Here is a 23,127-nt window from a genome sequence, read left to right as displayed (position 1 = left end):
TGCAATCACAATAAATCTGTCTGAGAATGTGTTCCAGTGTAGCTGACCTCTGTCATATTGAATTAATCTGTAATATGTAGTATTACTTTGTTTGCAATGACACATGTGTGATAAAATAGTTGCATTGTAAAGCAATGGAAAATGGTTTCAAATTATTAACTGTGTACCTGTGTGTATATATATAAAACCACAAATCTATTCCTCAGGGAAAGCAGGTGAAAATGAGGCATTATGGCTTGATGAATTATGGCTAACATTAACATCACAGTGTGATGTTAATTAATGTGTTCTGTTCTGAATAAATAAATACATCTTACCCTTAATTAAATCTTTTAAGTCAGCAATCTGTCTATCTGTAAGCCTGTTGTTCGTTTTCACTGTATTATCTGCCCGCCTTGCTCTTATCCTTATTGACAGCTCAGGCTTATCATGTCTGAAATATGTCCAGTGTAAAGTGGAGGTAGCCTTCTGATGTAATTATTTCCCCTGCTAATCTCAGCATGCACAGGTGGGCTTCGGACTGGCATGCCATCGGTTCATCTCCATTCTGTCAAGTGACTTCAATTGTCAGCCACTTTAATAGGGGGTATGCAGGGCACCCAGATAGTGTGGCAGTCATTTGTCATATTTTGGTTTAACATTGGGCTGTGAATTATGTTTTTCAGGTCATCAGAGTTTGCCTGATATAGACATGAATTAGAGAACTGGCATGTGCATTAGAATATCATCTTGTCTATAGGAGGATGGTGAACTATGTGCTATTAAGTTACTTCATTTAAACAAAAAAAAAACAAAATAAACAAAGAAAAAAGAATCACAGTATGGTTACTGTAGCTATCACCTCAGGAGCAAGTCAGAAGTCAATTTTAGTAGTATGTGACTCTGAAATATAAAATTTGTATTTCATGTTTCATAATTAAATTAAGTATTAAAGTAATTCCTTCTGCGGGAGATACATTTCGAACATTGGGAACCAGATATTATATGGACAAACAGATATTTTTTTAAACATTGTCTTTTATTTTCCACTGAAGAAAAAAAAAAGAGAAAATGGTGAAGAAGTAATGACAGACGTTTAATTTTGTAAGTGAACTTTCCCTTTAAACAAAACAAAATGGCCCGATAACAGTCTTTACAGTGTGCCATGTCTACCTTTTAATGTTCTCTGGTTACATGCGGCGGTTTGCAAGAATGGCGCAAACTGTGATCACTCTAGAAAATGTTTGTAATATATTCACTGTCATTGCAAGTGTTTTGAGATAAATGTATGCTGATATGTCCACTGATGTCAGGCTTGCTGCTTTTTGCTCTAACCCCTGCTGTTGTGTCATTGAACAGGAAAAACTGCTGAAAAGGCCTTTATTTAAATTAACTCAGCTCAACAGGATGTTTAGACTCTGCAAGTAAAAAGTGGAGGATAAGCCAAAAAGTATCAAGAAGTGGATGCATGTGATGTAAAAAGAAAAAAAACAATATGGCCGATTCTGGAATCCTCAAAAATGTTATTCATTAGCCCACCCCAGATTATATTTTTGCTGGTGGTAACCATTGCAATAAAAATCCCAACAGCCAAAAAAAATGTTGTTCTGAGGCATTACTAACGGATTGATGACAACCAACTACATTCTAACAGACCTCCGGTATGACCCAGTTTAAAAACGGCATAAAATATTACAAAAGGATTAATGTGAGAATATTTTTAGTTCGTTGTAGTAAAATGACTAAGGCTTTCCTATAACAGTGAGAGCTAATGATCTTTCACAACCTTCATGATGGTCTTTATTAAATAATGCCTTTTAGTTAGGCTGATAGAATACTTCAGCATTCAACATGTGATTAAATACTTTATATGGAGATGGTATGGCAATTAATTCATCTTATTCTGTGATGAATTAGACGAAGCAAATAGATTAGTGTGACAGCACGTTGATCCATTTACTGCGTTAAATATTTGATTAATGATATTGTCATACATTTTAATGGACAGATTTTTTTCAAGGTTTTTTATTCAAGGTTTTTGCCTTTATATTAGATTCTTGGCACCTTCTGCATACAGTGAATTTCCAAATCCAGCTGGCCATGATGAGGACAGTCCCGGTAAATGGCTCTTTGTTAATCCAATTCTTGACACCATGCCAATGAGAAAAATAATAATTCTTGTCGTCAGCCTGCCACCTCTCTAAATTTGCATCTAACTGTACTGGCACATTTCAATTCTGTTTAGCTTAAGTAGGAGAGAGAGAGAATGTGCTGGAATTCATTTCTCCAAATGAAAACAGTGCCACGTTTGCCAAGAATATATTCTGGATCTGGACCACCCAGAAGATCTAGTCCAGATTTGTAGCCGTTATATACATTAAATTAAAATGCACACAGTTTATTATTTTATTATTTTACACCACAGTGTCTATTTAAACTATATATGGTGATGGTGCCAATTTATAATGGTCTAAAAATAGGTAGTCTAATCCCAAATCCGTAGTTGATGACTATTTTAGTTGATGACTACATTACATACTCTGTTCCATACCCAGAATACCATAAATTAAAAAATAAATGAACAAAATGAAAAAAACTTTAGACTTGATGTTCTCAGCATGAATCATATTGTCATTTGAGCTCCCTCTAGTGGAAAAATAAGGGAAGATTTAGCAAACTGAACGACAGTTTGGAGCCAGCTACCATGTGTTTTTTTTATATTAACCATTTTATTTTCCTCAAAATCCAATAATAGATTGTTTAATAGCAGGTTTCATTCCACTCCTATGGCATGTTGCCATAAATGGTCATTGTGTTGAGTGAACTATATATTTTTATCTAGGCAATAATCGCCAAAAAACTGAAAGATATGTGATTAAATAGAAATGCTTAAATCACTACAGTAGAAAGTGTCACAACTAGCCATATTCTGCCCATATAAGTATATACATTAGTTGCTGCACAACTTGTTAATCTCCCAGCAGTTTAGGATTGTCAATCACCATTTAAACACTAGTTCAGAGTTCATATCAATATTTTCATATCAGCGCGTGTTTGTGATCCATTAACTAATGTAATCCAGTGCAGCCCGTTAAAAAAAAAAATCAATCACTGACATTTTGCTCTTTTGATGCCCCAAATTTGAAAGTACAAAGGATGCCCCAATGGTCGCTGATAAAATAGTCACACTTCAGCTTCTCCAGACCAATCAGGGTCATGGTTTCTGGCCGTATTTTGTCACCCACTGCAGCTGCTCTCAGGAACAGACGATCAAATCGCAGGCGTATAGAATTAGGGATTTCTTTGTTATCATTAATGGACGTGTCCCAGGTGTATCTGCTTTCCTCCGGCTCTCCCAGCATCTCCCACACATCAGAGATACCGTCCGGCAGCCCCCCGAGCTTCTTCACCTGTCATAGAAACACAGACAAACAAACGGCCACACCAGATTTAGACAAAATATCGAGAAGATAAATGTAATCTGACATTAGACATGCTAGTATCATACACAACTTCCCAATCTCTAAGGTTGGTATCTCCTCCAAATATAACTGTGTGGTCCTGCGGAGCCTCTTTTATCCATTTCCAGACTCTCCGCAGCTGATTCAAGCGTTCTTGAGAGTTGGGCTTACAGCTCTCCAGATGAGATGTCATAATGCACAGTGGATGCCCTAAAAAACTCACCTGAATGGGTAGAAGAAACAGGAAGCTGATTTGAATGGTTTAAATTACATTGTAATCTTTGTTATTTGAAATGTTAGCAACAAGGATCTTACGTTTGCTATTTGCAGGTTTCTACCCATCTCTGTGGTGGGATACTTCACTATGTTGCTCTCTAGGAATTGCACTCTGTCCTTTCTGAGCAAAATGGCAGTGAAATAGCCATCTTCACTGCCTAAAACATAAAGTAATCTAATATTCATACCACATAAATGGCATTTATTAAATCGAGTTTGTACGCAACCACTGGACATACCTTGAATAAACTGATAGTCTTTCATAATTTTCTCTAACATTGTCAAACAACCAGGAATCAGCTCTTGCAAAAGTACTACATCTGCACGGTACCTGTATAAAAAAAAAAAAAAAAATTTAAAATGTTTTTGTATACCGATTAAAGCATTTCATTTTTTTCACATTTTAACACAAGTTAAAACAATTAGCCCAGACATTTATTTGTTTGTTTGAGCATTTTTTGTAATTATGTTGGCTTAACCATTACTGGGGATGAAGTAGGTATTTGTCCAACCAATGACAGAGTGGGGGGGGTTCATCAAAACCGACTAAAATTCTGTTATGCGCTGCTAGTAGTTCTGAAATTATATACTTCGTTTTTAAATGTAAATGTATATATATATTTACATTATTATCGTTAAGCTATCTGAGAAACAGTTTTATGAAACCGAAGATTCTCTAAACCTTATCACTTACTTAAAGTGGTATTTATTTTATTCACCTTTATGAATGTACATGATGTAGCCATTTTCATTTTTGGTCTGCATCCTAAAAATATTTGCATGAAAAGCCAAAAATTCTGTGTAACACTTACCGTGCAGTGTAACACTTACTTTCCAAATTGTGATAGCAGGCCTTTGACCCGATAAGAGATATTATCTGTATCCAGGCAATCTATATTCCAGGATAAGACAGTTAGATGACCGCTGCTGGAGCTGGACTGAGTTTCTCGTTCATCAGCTGACTGATCTGTGAAAGATCTTCCCCAGTACGCCTGTTCGAAGGAAAAACTGGAATGTAGTGTCTGGGTGGATTTGGGTTCTGTTATTGTAGTGTGAATGCCTTGGATTGGAGGGGTTTGTGTTGATTGTGTTTGGACAGACTGGAGTTGAGCAGACTCTGTCTGCGTTGACTGGTCACAGGTAGAACGGGCTGATGCCTGCTGTGAAGTGTTGGTTTCTTCGCGATGAGTGGAGCTTGCAAACGAAGTTGCAGGTGAAAGGATTCTTGTTTTTTGGCTGTTCTTGAGGTGCTCGGGCTGGTGCTGTGAGGGTGATGACTGCTCAGCGGTGACCAGGGAACACTCACTGTCTCTTTTCATTTGACATGCGGCGCTTGGTTTCTTTTTATGCCTTTTGTTCTTCTTGTTTTTTTTCCCCTGAACTTTAGTGTCCGCAAGACATAATGCAGTGTCTCCTGAGCAGGTAGGACTGTATCAGAGAAAAAAAATCAACATTTTAAATGTTTTGCTGATGCATTTGGTCAAATGTATAATAGCAGGGTAAGCAGCTTGACGTTTTTAAATTGGGCTAAAAACTCTAACTAAGTCCATAGACACTGCACTGATTAGTTACAGGGCGAATAATAAACATTTCAAACAGTTCTTACCTCGGTGAACAGGGTGGTTCATCCATTTTAACAGAGCAAATGTTTCAGTGCAGGTTCGTGTTCTTGGATCTTTCAGATTCAGTTTTGTTTTCTTCTAGAGATTGCTTTACTCAAAGGGGATTGTCTGTAAAGTCAAGTTAAACCTGCCATGAACAAGTTTCTTTCAGCTTATGCATAGTTAACCAATTACAAAACATGCATTATGCCCAAAATAACAATAACATGATTATTCAACAGGTTACGCCTAGATTTATAAATAATTTATCACAGGCAGGTATGCGATCGCATCGTTTATTTATTCATTTGTTTGTTTAAAATGCACATTTACTTTGGGCTAAACACTATATGTTCACTGAACACGTTTCGTTTAACGGTGTAAACTATACTATGAGAAATACTATGTATTCTGTAACAGGATTATAGTAATACGTTTAAGGCGTTTTTAAACGAAAGTCGTGACATATAACGAAGTAATTAAGAGATGCTATAACATATATTTCATACTTACTGTCAAATGATCTTGTCTTCCATGTAATTATTCTGCTTTAAGCATTCTCTAGTCTGAATTCTGCAATATATAAGGTAACAGCCGTTCTTAAGTTTCGATTTCTCCCAGTCCATATCACGTGACATACACGCGTGTTTTGTCATACACCACCTATTAAATTAGGACGCTAAGAAATATACATCAAAAACAGAATTTATACTTTAAAACAGAAATTGACAATTATCAAATGTTACAATATAACTGTCAAATATAAAATCTCCAGTGTGATAGTGTGTTGTTGAGTGAGGATAATGCATTCGGCAAAACAAACTTAATGGTCATTATGATATTAACTGTAAAAAAAAAACAATAGCATAATAACCCTCCCGAAAACAGTAATGAAAATACTGGCCAGGATGAAGGATAGGCTAAGCGTAGTTGTTAGCCAACCGTTAATTTTGTCATTCCAGCGAGCCAATGAATGAAGATACAACCCTGACGACATGTTTGGGGTGTGGTCGTTATAATATATATATTTATAATTATAGTTTTAGTTAATACATTTAATTAATATATATTTTAATAATAGTAAATGCTAATATAGTTATGAAAAATACGTAAAAATAAATAAATAAATAAATAAAAATGCCTCAAGCCGTACCGATTCAAGGATGTATTGTGTTTCTGCAGCGTCACAGAGATGACGTCACGTGTCTCCCTCCCTCCGCCCTGCTGGTCTCTTGTCTGCTCTGCTGACACGCTCCCTCGCGCAGACATACACCTCAGCATCTCTCCAGCAATATCAGACCTTCATCTCAACAGAACTGCCACAAAGCCAGACCTGCATCCCGACGTTACTCCAGCAGCGTGTTTCCAGCGCGAGCTCGCTATGGAGCAGCAGCGCGGAAGCTGATTCTCGATGCCATGGAAACAGATGCTTGCATAAGAGCGTCACATCCAGCTGGTACAGCTACAACCCACAGTAGCTTTCTATTTAGCCCTCTTGTGTTTAGTGGTTTGCTTGTTTTATGTAACAGCTAGTGGCGGTAAAATTATAATGTACATACAGCAGATAGTATAATGTACAACATGTAAGAATTCTCCAGAGGTATCTGAGCCGTAGGGGCTGGTTGCTATGGAAGGGTGGTTGTCAAATCACACAAGGCCCAGCCACAAATAGGATCTAGAATTGCTGTGAATTAGTATTAATTGATTGATGCTGCTTTCCTGTTATTTTTGTCCAGTTTGTTTGTGATACTTGAGCTCTTGTCCGCCCAGCCTTTAACCTAAGTTTGAAGAGGGAATGACCGTCAGAATCCATCGCTGTGAAAAAGCAGCAGTGCCATCATGAACTTCTTCTCACCTGTTCTCTCGCTTGTCTTGCTCTTCTGTATCAGAGGCAAGTATATTTCTGCATATATATCTATACATCACCACTAAGACAAGTCTGCTCTGCCATTCTGGATTATGGTTGGAATCCATAAATAGAATAAAAAAGAGCTTAGGTTGTGAAGTATGTTGATGTTGTTGACGCCTTTAACTTAAGCAGGCAAAACCTGACTTTTGTATAATATATATCAGATTTTTTTCAGTGACACATAGTTTATCGAACATTTAGATGAATTATATGAAAAAAATCTACATATAGGTTTTATGTTTTGTATCATAAGTAATACATCAGGCTTTTTATGGTTACTATAGTATTGTATAAGGAGGTGAAAACCATTTTACAATTGAATTTGGTTCCAGTAAATGCTATAATAATATTTATAATAATAAGTTCATTTTTAGAAGACCCTTCCTTTACTTGCTAAAAAGTATTTACACAATAACAGAGAGCAGAAAGTATTGTAAATTGTTTACATTTTTTTCAACAGGTGTTGATCAATTTATTTTTTTGAGGCCTCAGAAATTCACAAATTTTCTTAACAGATTCTGCCATCTGGCATGTGCTTAACATATCAAGCTGCCATTTCATTTGTCATCATTTCAGCACATGAAAGACACTGGAAAATAACAGACTCTAATATAACTAATAACTAAAATGCCAAACTCCGATATTTATTTCACCACGCGTTTGTTGTGTTTTTTTGATGCAGTATCGGGACAGTGCTGGCAGGCTGCAACCTACTCTGAGAGTGTAGTGTCTCCGGAGCTGAGGAGCAGCAGTATTTTGCGTGTTCCAGATGTGTCATCTCTGGCCCAGTGTGCAGGGGCCTGTTGCGATCTCTCAGGCTGTGACCTAGCCTGGTTTTTTGAGGGTCGCTGCTATGTCCTTAGTTGCCAGCGCAAAGAGAACTGCCAGCCGAAGCAGAGACCTGGTACTGACTCTCTACTGGCATTTCTGCAACGTGGGCCCCCTCAAACACTCGTTCTGCAATCCCTGGTTCGAGGAGAATCTTTCCCAAACCACTGGCAGCCCCTGCCCAGGCACAGGGGTTCGGGGGACCCCATGAAGGACCTTGCCTTGTTAGAAGGCATTCAGGATTTGGACAACACTGATTCAGAGTATGCCGAGAGTTTCCGAAGTTTGGAGGACAAAAGAGCTGAAGACAGAGATGCTGCAACAGTAGAGCAAGAAGAGAGGCCTGGGCTATATGATTGGCCAATTGTTCAAGGAAAAGAGGAATTCAACCAATCAGAGACAGAGAGAGTTGGTGAAAGACTGACGACAGTGCAGGGCCCTCTCGAAAGCAGCCCCTTTCCTCCAAGTCACTTCCCAGAAGCGAGGAATGAAAGCAAATCAGCTATTGAAGCAGATTCGGATGTTATACCCCCAGTAATCACAACACTTAACACAAGGGTGAGTGTTACAGATTCATGCAAAAGTATAGTTATTTAGACTGATACAAAATATTTCTATTTGAAAAAAATCTTCTTTTGAACTTCTGTTCATCAAAGATTGAGAAACAAGACTAGAGTAATAGCTGCTAAAATGTAATCTTTATTATCATAGGAATAAATGAAATATTTGATATAGTGCATATGTAATATATAGTATATACAGTATATAGCACATATGTAATATTTTAAGAGCTAATTTGCAAAAACAGATAATTGCAAATAGTTTTTAACATTTTTTTGAATTTTTTGAATTTTTATCTTTTCATCGTGCATTCCAATTAATCTCAATTAAACTGCAGTTGGGTTATTTTTAGTAGGCTAAGAAAAACTAAATAAACAAAAAAACAGCCAACTAACACAAAAAGCATAAAAAAACATGATACGTGATTTTTGAAAATTGTGGAAAAAAGAGTTATCTGTGAATCTTATACAGTGTAGATTACATAAACATTTAAATATTCAATATAAAATTGAAAAGGCTGTTGGCATGGTAATCAAAAATTAAAAGAACTGTTTTTTTACATAGCTGCCAATTCATCATCACTTGAAATGTCACGATTCTATTTTAATGTTGTGGTGTCATTGGGAAACATGGTGTCTTAAATGCATTCTCACTCTGGCCAAGTGCTTTCATGTCTCATCTGCTGTGTGAAATCTGGAAAGAACATGTAATTTCAGAGTAACTTTTTATTTAACTTTGTATTCATTTGTATCTTTTAATTGCATTTTATTGCATTGCTGGTGCCCACTGTCACCTTACAAGCTTTGTGTTGACACAGCTAAATAATTGAGAAAAGCTATTTTTCATTTATCATTAAAGGCTGAAGAAGACCCGGAGAACATTTCCTCTGCAGCTGCTGCCCCTAACGTCCTGCAAGACGTCAGCACAGAGCCATCGGGGTCAAGCACAGCCAGTTCCTTCATTACTTCACCCAGCACTGAGGCCACACCACGAATGATCTCAGAAGAACCAGGTGCTACTGATGCACTGCTAACGCAAGCATCACTATTATTATTACTCAGGTTATTTTATGCTTTCTTTTCACACACTCTCTGTGTTCAGTAAGATCCCTGACTGTGTCCATTAGTGGCCCTGTGGAAGCAACACTCCCTCGAAATACTGTTGAACTAACTGCTTCTGTAAATTACGATGACACTGCAGGTATGGCCTTCTGTATTTAGAATAATGTGCATTTCTGAATTATGATTATGCATTTAAAGTGAAGTTGATGGGGCATTTTTCATCAGAAGCTCTTTACACGTATGAGTGGACTTTGGTAACCTCAGAGGACGGACATCGTGGAGTAATAGATGGACAGCACAACAAGTCTGTCAGAATTACAGAAGTGAGATTCAAATCCTTGTCACTTTCACTGTGACTGTCAAGTGATAATTTAAAAGATGAGACGGTTGTGTTTCTAAAAAAAACTTTTCTTTTATTGCAGCTTTCAGAGGGTGTTTATACTGTCAGAGTGTGTGTGAAAGCGCAACAAGCTTATGGAGAAAGTGCTGTGAACTTCACAGTACACCCTGGTACACCTGCACCTTCTTTAGTTCTTGCTTTAATATTACTTATAGCACAGATAATGTTTATGTGGGGTTTTTTTTCAATCTGTAGCAGTGAATATAAACAAGCCTCCAAAAGCCGTCACTTTGCCCAAGAGCCAAGATGTGCTTTTCCAAGAAGGCTCCATCTTCATCATTAATGGCAGTGGTATGTAGCTTGTGTCAGTTTTTCTCTGTTGTCTTATTACATCATGTAAGTCATGAGTTTTTAACCAAACATACATCCTGATGCTTTCCAGAGAGTATGGATGATGCTGGAATCGTCAGTTACATGTGGGAGAAGGTAGACGGCCCTATTTGGAAACCTGAAGGCCCTGTGGATACACCTGTACTGCAGCTACAAAATCTTTCACCAGGAGAATATACCTTCAAGTAAGGACTTGTTAAGAGCTTAAGGATAGAATAGGCCTGTGCAGATTTAAATTTTCATTCTTTCTCTGAAGCTGTTGAAATCTTTGGTGGCTAATTCCTCTGGGGCCTTTTTTAATTTGGCTTAACTTCGTTAACTTCATCCTGACCTGATTTTTGCTTGGCCAACATTAGGCTGACGGTGTCTGATTCCGATGGGCTGGCCGACTCCAGCAATGCCACAGTAAGAGTCAGCATGCCAAAAGATGACCCTCCTCGGGCCAGAGCAGGCAGTGACCGTGTCGTGACCCTGCCTGTCAACTACCTCACCTTGTGGGGTAACAACAGCACGGATGACCATGCCATTACAAGCTACCTCTGGACTCTCCGTCCCAGCAGCCTGACCCAAGGGATCACGATGCAGGTAAGATTTACTTTACCAAGTACATAAATGTGTGTACCTTGTACATAAATGCTCTGAAGTTGTTTTTTTTCATTGCTAAGGACACTTTTTGGAATTTATAAGATAAATATTAGTTCTGCGGGTCCTTGTACTTTAAATTGTATTGATTGAAGCAACTGTGATGTAATTTGTGAATTTTGGTTGACAAAAATGTTCAGGAGTTGATGTTGAGTTAATGTGTTCAAATGCTACTTGTTTTCAGGATGCAAGATCACCGGTCCTACAGCTATCTGATCTCCAGGAGGGTCGGTATATGTTTCAGCTAACAGTCACTGACTCCAGAGGTCAACAGGATTCAGACACCGTCTCAGTCACTGTGCTGCCTGGTAAAACAACTTCACCTATCAGTTTGTATGAAGAAAAACTATGCATCTTTTATAACTGATTTTTTGTGTGTTTGGTAGCAAACAAAGCACCAGTCGCTATAACAGGACCAGAACGGCAGATCATCCTCCCAGTCAACAGCATCGTGTTGAATGGCAGCAACAGCACTGACGATATGGCCATCGTCAGCTACCAGTGGGACTTGATCAGGTACAAACACACTGACTTGGTATAACTAGTAATGTTTGGGCAATGAATAAATGAATTAGCAGTTGGTTCTTTACAATGAGCTGGTTCGTGGACTAAACAATTTGTTAGCAAATATATGTAAATTAATTATATTATTATATGTATATGCATACATATACATACACATATACACAGTGCATTATTTTGTTATATAAACATTTGTTTACAATTCATAAGTTTGGAGTAAAAAATTGTTCTGTGATTTTTAGGCAAACTGAATTTTACCATACCACCAAACTTCAGCAATCATTATAATAGGCTGATTTGGTGTTTAGGAAATATTTATTTTTATTATTAGTGTTAAAAACAGTTGTGCTGCTCAGTTTTTTTGTGTGTGTGGAAACCATGATACCTTTTTTCAAGATTAAAAATAAACTAAAGTACTGTGATAATTTAAATTCAATTTGACACTTTAAATTTGGTCAGTTTAATGCATACTTGGTGAGTAAAAGCACTAATTTCATGAGAAAAAAAACTTTTTTAAAAGTAGTTTACACAGGCATTTTTTTTACATATGTTTAAAGCATGAAAAATATCACAGGACATCTTTAAACGTGACGTCTTGAAAATGTATTAAATCTTATTTATTGAAACAAGAGAATCGATTAACAAAAATCCCAGCTCCATAAATAATGTAACAAGTGATGCATATGTGATGCAGCAGGATCTGTTATTGCTTCATCCTGCTTCTGAATATTTGCCCTACAGACAATTTAAAACAATTAGTTTTGCATGAATAGTAAAGGATTTTGGTAAAAAGTGTATTGATGTGCCATTACGACTCTCCTCATATGTAACCATGAAGTGGCCCTCCAGGCTTGAAGATAAAAGATGCCAATAAAGCAGTTGCCATAGCGAGTGGCCTGAGATCTGGGAGTTACAGGTTCAGGCTGACTGTGACAGATCAGCAGGGAGAAACAGACAGCGCAGTCCTGACTGTCATGGTTAAAGAAGGTGAGGAGACTGAAATGTATAAATACAAGCAACATACTTTTTGTATCTACATTTAAAATGCATGTCAGAAAATGGCATTTATTTTAAAGAAAGAAATCTCAAGAACGCTTTTAAAAAGAAATATTTAATGAAAAATGTTTTATTAATTTTATTTTAAAATGATTTGATGTTAAATAAAAAAAACTGTGGGTAATCTGTTCAAAATTAAAAACATTTTAAGACCTATGTTATTAAATTCACAGCAAAAAGCTTGCCACTGGTCGCCCATGCCAGCGGCAGCCACACGCTCACTCTACCCAACAACTCTCTGGTGCTCAGGGGCTCCGTATCCAACAGCGGAACAGCAAACGTGTCTTTTCTTTGGGTCAGAGATGAACAGAGCCCCGCTGCCGGGGTGAGTGAGATATTTGTGTTTCTTTTTGTAACATTTGCAGCAGCTCAGTGTTTTACCTGATAATCTCTTTTGTTTCACATCTATTGAGAGTAGGATGTGTTATATGGTTCAGACCATGAGGCCTTCCTTTACCTCGCCAACCTGGTAGAAGGAACGTACCTCTTCCAGCTCCGGGCCACGGATGTCCAGGGCCGCTCAAGCATGGCTACAGCCACCGTGGAAGTACGCCCTGGTAGGAAAACAGTTGCTAGATGTTCAGAGTACACTACCATTTAGAAGTTTGGGTTCAGGGCAAATGTTTAATGTTTTTAAGATCACACATTTATTTGATTAATATACAGTAAAATTCATAATATTTTACATATGAACAATTCTTTCATTCTTTCGTTAATGAATATAAAATTAAAAAAGCATTTATTTTTCTTTTGTAACATAGCAAATATCTTTTGAACATCTCTTTTGATTAATTGATTAATTGGCATTCTTGCCAAATAAAGGTATTAATTTCTTAAAGCTACAGTTCATACATTTTTTGGTTAAAAATGTTCCAAAATAAATTTTTGAGAAAGTACATAACTAGCCGGAGTACAAAACTATTTTATTACCTAACCTCATGCTGATGAACCGATCATTGAATTTAACAACCATTGGTAGCACGATTTATAGAAATACTTTTTCCCAGAAAAAAAAATGGCAGACTTGTTACTTGTTCAGATGAGAAAGTGAAAATTCATAGGCTAGACAGTATCAACACCAGTGTATTTCAGTGTATCAGTGTACAGTATTTCAGAATGATGTTATACTTAATAAACCTTATTTTGATAAATCCATTCAGCTTATCTATAGGTCTGGCGATAACACTTTTAGCATAGATTACTGTATCCAATTAGATCAAAAATGATTGTAATGACTTTTCTGTAGTTATATTGTGTACTAAGACCATGGAAAATGAAAAGTTTCTAGGTCGATACGATTAGAAACCACACTCTCATTCTGGCATAATAATCAATGAAGTTTGCTGCCATACCATGGCTTCAGCAGGCGCAGTGATACCAAGCAAAAATAGTCCCCAGCTATGCTAAAAGTGCTATCACCAGACTTGGAGATCAGCTGAATGGATTCCAAATTGGTAAAACTCAGCTTTTATAGAATGAGTCTATTTCCAAAAACACTTTCATAGCATATTCTTATATTAAGTCATTTTGTTTTCAATTTACATATTGCTCGTTTGCTGCCATTGATACTTGTGTGCAGATCCACGCGGCGAGAGGAGGTGGAGCTTGAGCTGCAGGTGGGTGTGGCTCAGGTCAGTCAGCAGCAGAAAGAGACGGTAGTGAGACAGCTGGCCGCATTACTGCATGTTCTGGACTCAGACATTGCACTGAAGGGTCTGCATGGCCAGTCAGACATCAGGTACTACACATATACAATAACCAAACTAACAGAACCAGTCTAAATGAGAACTTGTGGGCTTCTTATATAAAGCTAATGTTAATTACTAGAGACTAACTAGTTTAGATAAAGTCAGCATGTGTTTCTTTGTGTTTAGCACTGTATTTAGGTTCTCAGTCCTGGGTCCTGATGGTACAATTCCAGGACCTAAGCTTTCTCGTCTGCTAAGAAACCAGCTGTTACGAGAAAAAACTGACTTCTTGCTCTTTAAAGTCTTAAGAGTAGACACAGTCGGTAAGTGACTTTTCTTCCTATTATATTTTATTAAATCTGAGAACAGCCATATAATAAATAAAAAGTTTGATAATGCAATGGTTCCGATTTTATCCTGGTTGTGAATTTTTCAGTGTGTTTGCTGCTGTGTTCTGGACGTGGTCAGTGTGATCCCGTTACAAAGAGCTGTTCCTGTGACCCTCTTTGGATGGAGAACCCCATTCGCCACTTCCTTGATGATGGCGAGAGCAATTGCGGTTAGCGTGACCTCTTTGAAATTTCAAGCTGCAAGATAGCAGGAGGTTCATGAAGACATGCTATACTGCTGAAAATGGACAGTTTTTTCCCATTTAATTTTGCTAACGTTACACGTTATTTTACTTTATTAATGCCTTCCGCTTTGCTAAATAATCTAAGGATACTACTGATGTTATATTATGAAAACATTAGAATGTTTTACAGGGATGGAAAGGCTGAGTGCTAATCTTCTGTCTCCTTTCACAGACTGGAGCGTGCTGTATGTCACAATCTCTTGTTTTGTGACAATAATTTTCCTCTTGTCCATCAGCTGGATTTGTATCTGCTGCTGTAAAAGGTGATAAAGATTCCATTACTGCATGTACTGTAGACAAACTCTGTTTAAATATGTGGCACGAGTTATGTTATATACACTATTGTTCAAAAGTTTAGGTAATTTTTTTTCTTTTTAAAGGAATGAATACTGAGCAAACATGTCAGACATTTATGCTGTTCTTTTGAACTATTTATTAATCACATTCCATTCTTTTGAAATTCCTTTTAATCAGAAAATCCTTTAAAAAATCTGCAATGGTTTTTATATTAAGCAGCACAACAGTTTTAAAATAAGGTTTGCTGTTATGGGAAAGGGTTTTTTAAATATATTAAAATAGAAGTTATTACAAATTTATAGTAATATTTCACAGTGCTACTGGTAAATAAATTTACCAACACAAAAGTTTTGAACAGTAGTATTTGAATAGTAGCATCCTGCCACTACTGCATGTTCAGTACTAAATTTTGTCATAATATGTCATTTCAACCCTGTATGAACACCCTTTTGGAACACAAAATAAGATATTTTGAATTATGAGCTGAAATGCCCCAGTTTTTCTTATTCCTTGTCAAAAATCCTGAAGGGTTCCAATAGGAAAATTGTTCTAATTAGAATTTCTATCATAATGAGATTCTTATAAGACTCTAGATTCCTATGAGTTTAGTTTTTAATTTTTTTTCTGGGATCCATTGGCTTTTTAAATAATTCCCTTTTGTGTATGCTGTCTCATTAAACAGCTTGCCACCGAGAAAATGAACAGGATAAGAACTAAATCCTTTGTATAGAAAGTCATAGATAGGAATCTTATAGGAATGGTTCCAAAATAAAGATAGAAATTCTAATTAGAATCCTGTACGGTTTTAGTAATTATTATAATTGTTTATTACAATTGATTTTTTGTTGTATGGGAAAGAAACCTGTTTTGAATGACACAAAAATCTTATCTCCTGTGGTTTCTATATTCATGTTTGGACTGTTGTAGAGGGAGACGCACTAAAGTGAGGAAGAAAACCAAGTACACAATACTAGACAACATGGACGAGCAGGAGAGAATGGAGCTTCAGCCAAAGTATAGTAAGTTTCACCCCTGATTTATCTTATACCACAGTAACTTTATGTGAAGAAATAAAAAGTGATGCTCTTTGGAGTTCTTTCTTTCTTGAGGCTTATAATTCTAGTTACTGCATTCACCTTTCTGCCTTTGTCATCATTAGACATTAAACACAGGAGCACAGAGCACAACTCCAGCCTGATGATGTCAGAATCAGAGCTGGACAGCGAGCAGGACAACCTTTTCAACTATGGGAAAGCTCGGAACAGAGCCAATGGAGCGGTCAGAAATGGAGACACTCTCAGCCTTTGTCCCGTGGAGGGTTGAGTCTCACATGGACACGTGAACATTTCTTCATATGAATATTTACAGCGCAGGGGTACTGTTGAATGTTCCAAAAATACAGATGCAGACAAAAGACTGGCTGAACAAGCGGCCTGCAAAACTACTGAATGTGATGAATATTCACTCAACGATACTTTCAATTACCAATAGCATAGTCTTTTTGAATATAAGAAGACACGTGCGTTCAATTCTCACAGTCACAGTAGCCCTCGATATGTTCTTAATAATGCTTGTATGTTTCAGTGATGCGGTGCAAGCAATTGACATCAGTTATTTTGCTATTTATATGATGCTTCTGTGGTACATTTTGGGAAGAGGTTTCAAATAACTGATGCGTAGAAAAGCAAAATGAAAAAAAGAAAGCAAAGACCATTCTTCTTTATGCAAAATATTTTATTTTTACTGAATTTTCTGAATGTTTATGTGCCTGATTGAAACGCACTCATTTTGTTATGGTTTGTCGGTATTTCAGTCTTGGCCCTGATACTGTATATTGGTCTTTGTCTTTATAGCATTCTGGTTTTACGACCTTTTAAAAATGCCTGCTTTATCTGGTATTGCAATAGAAGCCATCTGTATCAGGCATATTGTGACAAGGAGATGCATTTTTTCTTATATTCTTTGTTTAATGCAGCTGGAGATGCAAAAAATTAAAGACATATGGCCCTTTACAGAGGTTAAGGCTGTTTTATAACCATATGTTCAATATTTACAGAATCATTCAGAAATGCAATGAAAATGAGCTACATTAAAAATAACAGTGCAATTCTGTTTGTTAATGTGCATATTCGGGCTTAATTTTATATTATTTATGAAAATTAGAACTAAACGAACAGCAGAAGTTGGTTATTTACCAACGCTTTCAGATGTACATGTAGTCTTTGTACCTTTATTTGCTTATTTGCAAAATTTCACTCCCAAGTTAAAAAAAAATTATATACTTATAAACATTTTCATACCTACAACACTTCACAATACAGTTAGGTATTTGAATAGAAAATTAATATTTACAATAATTAAAAAAAAAAAAAAAAATTCAGAAAACAACACTAGAACGGTTAAAAAATACACTGGCACTTACAACATTTGGCCACAATGACAAATTTGTTAACTTGTTTGACTAATCTCCATGTTGCAGTACTTCAATTCAGAAGTTTCTATCCAGCAGAATGAGCACCCAAAAACATCCCATCACAGTCAACGATTCATTTTTAACAGTCTTACTCTATTTCTAGAATTACAAAAATAGAACACTTAGTAAGCTGAACATTTAAATGATTTTCTAAAGAAGGATTGTGCTTTGATTTCTCACTGTATCTACCCCTAGCGATACATTTATACACTGTAAACTGGGTCTCGTTTTTCGGTCTAAAACAAATTTTATATATTGAAGATATATTCTCTCATTTCATCTTGAACTAAAAGTTAAGTTATCCTGCTTTAAAGAATGTTTAGATATTTTTCAGGCATAAAAAAATCTCATTTTAACTAGGTTACATTGATGGCAGATGAATCTCAAAGAGTACAATTTTTACCAATTTGTGCAACAAATATCCTGACAATAAAATGTATCTGTATAGTCATTTTCAGTTCTATATGGTTAATAGACAGTGGTTAACAGTGTTTTTTTGGATTCATGTTTTTAGTATTGCTTAGAAAATGACATACGGCCTGCTAATAAGCAGCAGCAGCAGCTTTAAAGAGAGAGTCCCCCCAAACACATGTACTTTATTTCTAGATACTCATCAATGCCATATTTAGATCCTTCTCTGCCCATTCCAGACTGTTTAATTCCACCAAATGATGCTTCTGTGGTGGAGATCAGACCTTCATTCACGCCGACCATGCCCACTTCCATCTGTTCAGCCACCCGCCAGATCTGACTGATGTCTCTGGAGTAAAAGTAACCTGATGAAAGAAAACAGTGTTGAATGTTATGGCACAAAAAGAGAGATGACTGATAGAAGGTATGTAGCTGCTGTTTGCTTTACTTTACCATCCAGACACAGACAGCTAGAGTTTGCACTACTTGATTATTGTGAAATATTATTATAGTTATATTGATAATTAATGTGAATATATTTTAAAATGTGTGATATTTTAGTATCATTTAAATACATATTCAAAGTAACCCTTTGTTTTTGTTATTTAGCGTTCAGGATATAAATAAAATTAGATGTATTTGTTTTAAATTAGAAGTATTTTACAATTGGGTAATTTGCCTCTTAAAATAATTAACTAGAAAAATGTAGTCTATTGCACATGCCTTCAATAAGGAACGCTCTTAGCTGATAAATAAATAAGCATGTGAGGAAGTGGCCAAACTCAACAAAACTGTCCAATAAAACTTTGTAAAATCAGAAGCTACATAGGGAAAGAAAAAAAAAAAAAAAAATTAATTAATTTGCACAGATGGACAAACCTGCTAAACCAACAGGAGAAGCATTGGCAATGGCGAGTGCCTCCTGTTCTGTGTTGAACCTGGTGGAGAAGAAAAAAAAGAAGTCAGCAGCTGGCAGACATTCACGCTGAAACATGCAGACCATTAAAACATGTTAGGGGCGTGAAAAAAAAAAGGTAAAGAAGAATCTTATAGCATTTTAATAATGAAAATAAAATATTCTAAAAAAAAATCTAATTCAATTTTTATGCTGATAATATAAGAAATATTTAGATAAAGATTTCATGTTAAATAAGCAACTGAAGTAAATAAATGAGTGGTTATCAGATTCTCCAATAAATAGCATAAACTCACTTAACAACAGGAATCAGGGGTCCAAAGGTCTCCTCTCGCATGCAGAGCATGTCGTTGTTGACGTTGGACAGCAGGGTGGGCTGCATGAAGGAGCCCTCCAGCCTCTTCCCACCTCGAACTATGACAGCTCCCTGTGACACAGCTTCTGTAATCTGGTTCTCCACCTGAAGCAAACAACAGATGATCAACACCTTTAAACCCATCATGATCAGTGCGTGCTTGTTGACAGTGACACAGATGTACTGTATCGGCACCTTCTCGGCGGCGCGGGTGTTGATGAGCGGCCCCTGTGTGGTGGTGGGCTCTGAGCCGTGGCCAAGCTTCAGTTCAGCATCCATAGCCTTCGCCAACTTTTCGATGAAAGCATCGTGGATCCCACTCTGTACCAAAAAGCGATTGGAGCACACGCAGGTCTGCAGCAGAGAAACACGCTTACAGGTGAGAAATGGAGAACAGTTGTTTACAGTGACAAACATCTCAAGTACAGTATTTACATGGTGCTCAAAGGTAGCTGTGATTCTGAAACCTTATGAGTACCTAAGTACCTACTACTCATTACTTCTGAAAAACATTGACTTTTCTTCCTTGACAAGGGTCAATGTGCAGGTTAAATATCTCCCTAAAACAAACAAGAAACTGTATTTATCATAAATTAACTTAAGATCGCAATACACTTACCTGTCCTGAGTTCCTGAATTTGGAACCCATTGCTCCTGCAACGGCTTTATCTACGTCAGCACTGTCAAATACAATAAAGGGTGCATGTCCTCCTAACTCCATAGAGACCCTTTTGACCGTCCCTGCAGCATGTCTTAACAGTACCTGCAAAAGCATTTACTTAAGCGATTAATATATTACGGTAAACATTTAATGTTTGCCGGCACATAGAAATGAGATCTTTACTTTGCCAGTGGCTGTGGAGCCAGTAAATGAGATTTTGGCCACAAGAGGGTCCGTGCAGAGCAGCTCCCCTACAGCGGGAGTCTTTTCTCTTGAGCAGGGAACTACATTAAGCACCCCAGGTGGAATGCCAGCCTGAACCGAGAGCTAAAGAAATACAAAAGAATTATTAATTCCGTCACGTACATATGTAAGCTTTTTTTATTGATTTTGAAAGTCGATAAATGTAATTTATTCATTTCAATATACAGTTAATTTCAATAAACAGTTTTTGATTTTAAACATAAATGAATTTTCAGCTTCATTACTCCTGACTTTAGTGTGACATGATTCTTCAGGAATCATTCTAATATGCTGATATGATGCTTAAGAAACATCATCTTATATTATTTGTTTCCTTTAATTAGTGCTGGTAACGATTAATTGCATCCAAAATAAAAGGTTTTGTTTTATATATATATATATATATATATATATATATATATATATATATATATATATATATATATATATATATATATATATATATATATATATATATATATATATACACACACACATACAAACAATAATATGTGTATATATATTTTTTTATTCATATTGTGTGTATCATATATATATATATATATATATATATATATATATATATATATATATATATATATATATATATATATATATATATTTTTTTTTTTTTTTTTTTTTTTTTATTATTTCATTTTTATATATACACATGTGTGTAAGCATGTGTATGTGTATGTGTATATACACATGATAAATATACACAATACACACACATATAATGCAGACAAAAACATTTAGTTTGGATGTGATTATAATTCTTGCCCAGCCAATTAATTGACACGTGATGAATTCTTTTTTGAATAATAAAAATCATACTGACCATAAACTTTTTGAACAGCAGTTAATCTACAAAATATGCCTATCGTGTAGACTGGAAACAGACCTCAGCAAGGGCCAGAGCAGAGAGAGGCGTATCCTCAGCCGGCTTCACCACCACAGTGCAGCCCGCCGCCAGCGCTGCACCCACCTTCCTGGTGATCATGGCACTGGGGAAGTTCCACTGTGAGAAGGGTAAATTTGAAATGGTTTTAGTTTAACTCGTTGATCCTTCAGCCCCATGGTGTTATGTGTTCAGAATGAAGGAGGAAGTCTCACAGGTGTGATGATAGAAGCCACTCCCACCGGCTGCTTGAGTAACAGGATCTTGCGGTCCTTGGCTGGAGGTGCCACGATATCTCCATACACACGTCTGGCCTCTTCAGAAAACCACTCCAGAAAGGAGGCAGAGTATGTCATCTCACCGACAGACTCCTTCATGGGCTTCCCCTGTATACACATTTGAGTTACAACCAACTTGTAAATGGAAACATTAGATGTCGTCTCCTGTTTGTAACGGGGCAGAATACCTACACACTCTGCTGTGATCAACTTGGCAAGATCTTCCTTGTGCTGATTGATCAGATCAAACCATTTTCGTAATAAAATGCTCCTCTCCTGCAAAAGAACTTGCATTAATACATAAGAAATTCTGAAGGTAATAATGAAATCCTTAATATAAATAGTAATATTTTTATATTTCATTTAAAAACAGATACACCCCTTAATATTTTGCATGAAATAACAAATATTTTATTTGTTTATAATTTTATTATGATTATTTTTTTTTAGCATTCTATATTTTGAGAACTATCCTTATTTTCATGTATTATTCTTATTATTTATGAATTAGTTTATTGATTTTTCACATTGTAGAAAGGGGGAATTGTGAGAGAAATGCGCTTAATTCTCATTAAAATAATTAATGCAGCAATGCAAAACACAGCCCTGCAAATGGTCTTATAGTACACAATATATAGAATTTAGCTTTTTTTCAGGAGAAATCTGTTAATTTCACTGTTAAGGGATTACATAGTTAATTATTATAAATTAAAGTGATTATTAATAATAATAATAATAATAATAATAATAATGAGTTTAATAGTGGAACTTCAGCTAAGGTTAGTCATCAGATTGTAGTACCACGTTTTTTCAAGTACTTTATTAGAGTACCATGTTACAAATCAAATCACCATGGATTTACCAAACGATATCAGGTGCATCCACCCCAGAAAGCTTAAGAAACTGTAGTAAATATGGTATTTAGTAAATATGCTTAGTACATTCCAGTAAAGAATGGGATCTAAGTTAATGCGGAAGATTTATGGATGTCAGTCACTCACATTAAAAACGTTTCCCTCCTCTCACCTTGGCCGTGTGATTCTTCCACAGGTGAAAAGCTTTGTATGCAGCATTGACGGCGTCTTGAGCTTCCTTCGTACCGCAGTCCGACACCTTGGCGATCTCTTCTCCCGTGGCTGGATCTAACACGGGGAAGGTGGACGCCGCGGAGACCCAGCGCCCTTCTATGAAGGCTCGAGTCCGCAGGAGCTGCGCTGACACGTCGAGGCTGTACGGCCGCCGCAGCATGCTGGGTAGGCCGAAGAACACCTGCCGGAGAATACACCGACCTCTTGAGAGATATAAACTGCCCATGACAAGTACTGACAGGCCTAATGAAACCGAGCTGTTCGTTCGCGGTTCGAGGCGTGCGGAGTCTAATAACAAACTCGGTCCAGTCCAGAAAAAGGAGGGCGGCTGCTTTACATGCGCTTTAGCAACTCTCTCCTTATTTACATTCTCCTAACGACTGTTTTACACAAACACACAAACAAACACACATAGGAAAATTCCAAGTTATCGTAATCAATTTCTGTGCTCACTCCAAAAACGCTACAGACTGATTAAAATAATAAGTAATAATAGTAATTGCCCAGTTGATCGCGTGTTGCATCTCTTTGCTTTTCACTCACTGCAGGAAATACA

The 23,127-nt window shown here is 36.6% G+C and overlaps 3 protein-coding genes across 4 annotated transcripts; 1 reads left to right on the top strand and 2 right to left on the bottom strand.

The window, feature by feature from the left end:
- Positions 1-2,686: 2,686 nt before the first annotated feature.
- On the bottom strand, positions 2,687-5,988 carry LOC122335407 (tyrosyl-DNA phosphodiesterase 2-like). Of its 2 annotated transcripts, none has more exons than XM_043233255.1 (7): positions 5,831-5,988; positions 5,323-5,446; positions 4,548-5,144; positions 3,956-4,047; positions 3,756-3,874; positions 3,493-3,663; positions 2,687-3,389 (listed from the first exon to the last, which is right to left on the bottom strand). In XM_043233255.1, the coding sequence occupies exons 2-7, from the start codon at positions 5,346-5,348 to the stop codon at positions 3,084-3,086; spliced, it is 1,311 nt and encodes a 436-aa protein (XP_043089190.1). In that variant the 5' UTR covers positions 5,349-5,446; positions 5,831-5,988; the 3' UTR covers positions 2,687-3,083. The 2 variants fall into 2 exon arrangements, with proteins under 2 accessions (XP_043089190.1, XP_043089189.1); XM_043233254.1 differs by having other exon boundaries at positions 3,497-3,663.
- Positions 5,989-6,500: 512 nt separating this feature from the next.
- LOC122335409 (dyslexia-associated protein KIAA0319-like) lies at positions 6,501-17,257 on the top strand. Its single transcript, XM_043233257.1, is given in 22 exon segments — positions 6,501-6,773; positions 7,054-7,208; positions 7,909-8,612; positions 9,474-9,627; positions 9,717-9,815; positions 9,902-9,999; positions 10,099-10,186; positions 10,272-10,367; positions 10,459-10,591; positions 10,763-10,991; positions 11,233-11,356; positions 11,435-11,564; positions 12,409-12,557; positions 12,800-12,951; positions 13,045-13,183; positions 14,206-14,211; positions 14,214-14,364; positions 14,501-14,637; positions 14,751-14,873; positions 15,121-15,211; positions 16,173-16,264; positions 16,405-17,257. Coding segments are annotated over 21 exon segments (3,111 nt in total). The 5' UTR covers positions 6,501-6,773; positions 7,054-7,156; the 3' UTR covers positions 16,569-17,257.
- On the bottom strand, positions 16,962-22,850 carry LOC122335404 (succinate-semialdehyde dehydrogenase, mitochondrial-like). The gene is made up of 10 exons (XM_043233252.1): positions 22,510-22,850; positions 21,676-21,759; positions 21,421-21,591; positions 21,209-21,325; positions 20,245-20,388; positions 20,020-20,163; positions 19,596-19,754; positions 19,342-19,505; positions 19,009-19,067; positions 16,962-18,494 (listed from the first exon to the last, which is right to left on the bottom strand). Exons 1-10 carry the CDS (start codon positions 22,795-22,797, stop codon positions 18,283-18,285), a joined length of 1,542 nt encoding a protein of 513 aa, XP_043089187.1. The 5' UTR covers positions 22,798-22,850; the 3' UTR covers positions 16,962-18,282.
- Positions 22,851-23,127: the final 277 nt, after the last annotated feature.

The sequence above is a fragment of the Puntigrus tetrazona genome, unplaced genomic scaffold (genome assembly GCF_018831695.1).
Source record: "Puntigrus tetrazona isolate hp1 unplaced genomic scaffold, ASM1883169v1 S000000769, whole genome shotgun sequence".
NCBI lineage: Eukaryota > Metazoa > Chordata > Actinopteri > Cypriniformes > Cyprinidae > Puntigrus > Puntigrus tetrazona.
Note: the sequence above shows the minus strand (reverse complement) of the source record. Positions and strands in the feature narration are given on the sequence as shown.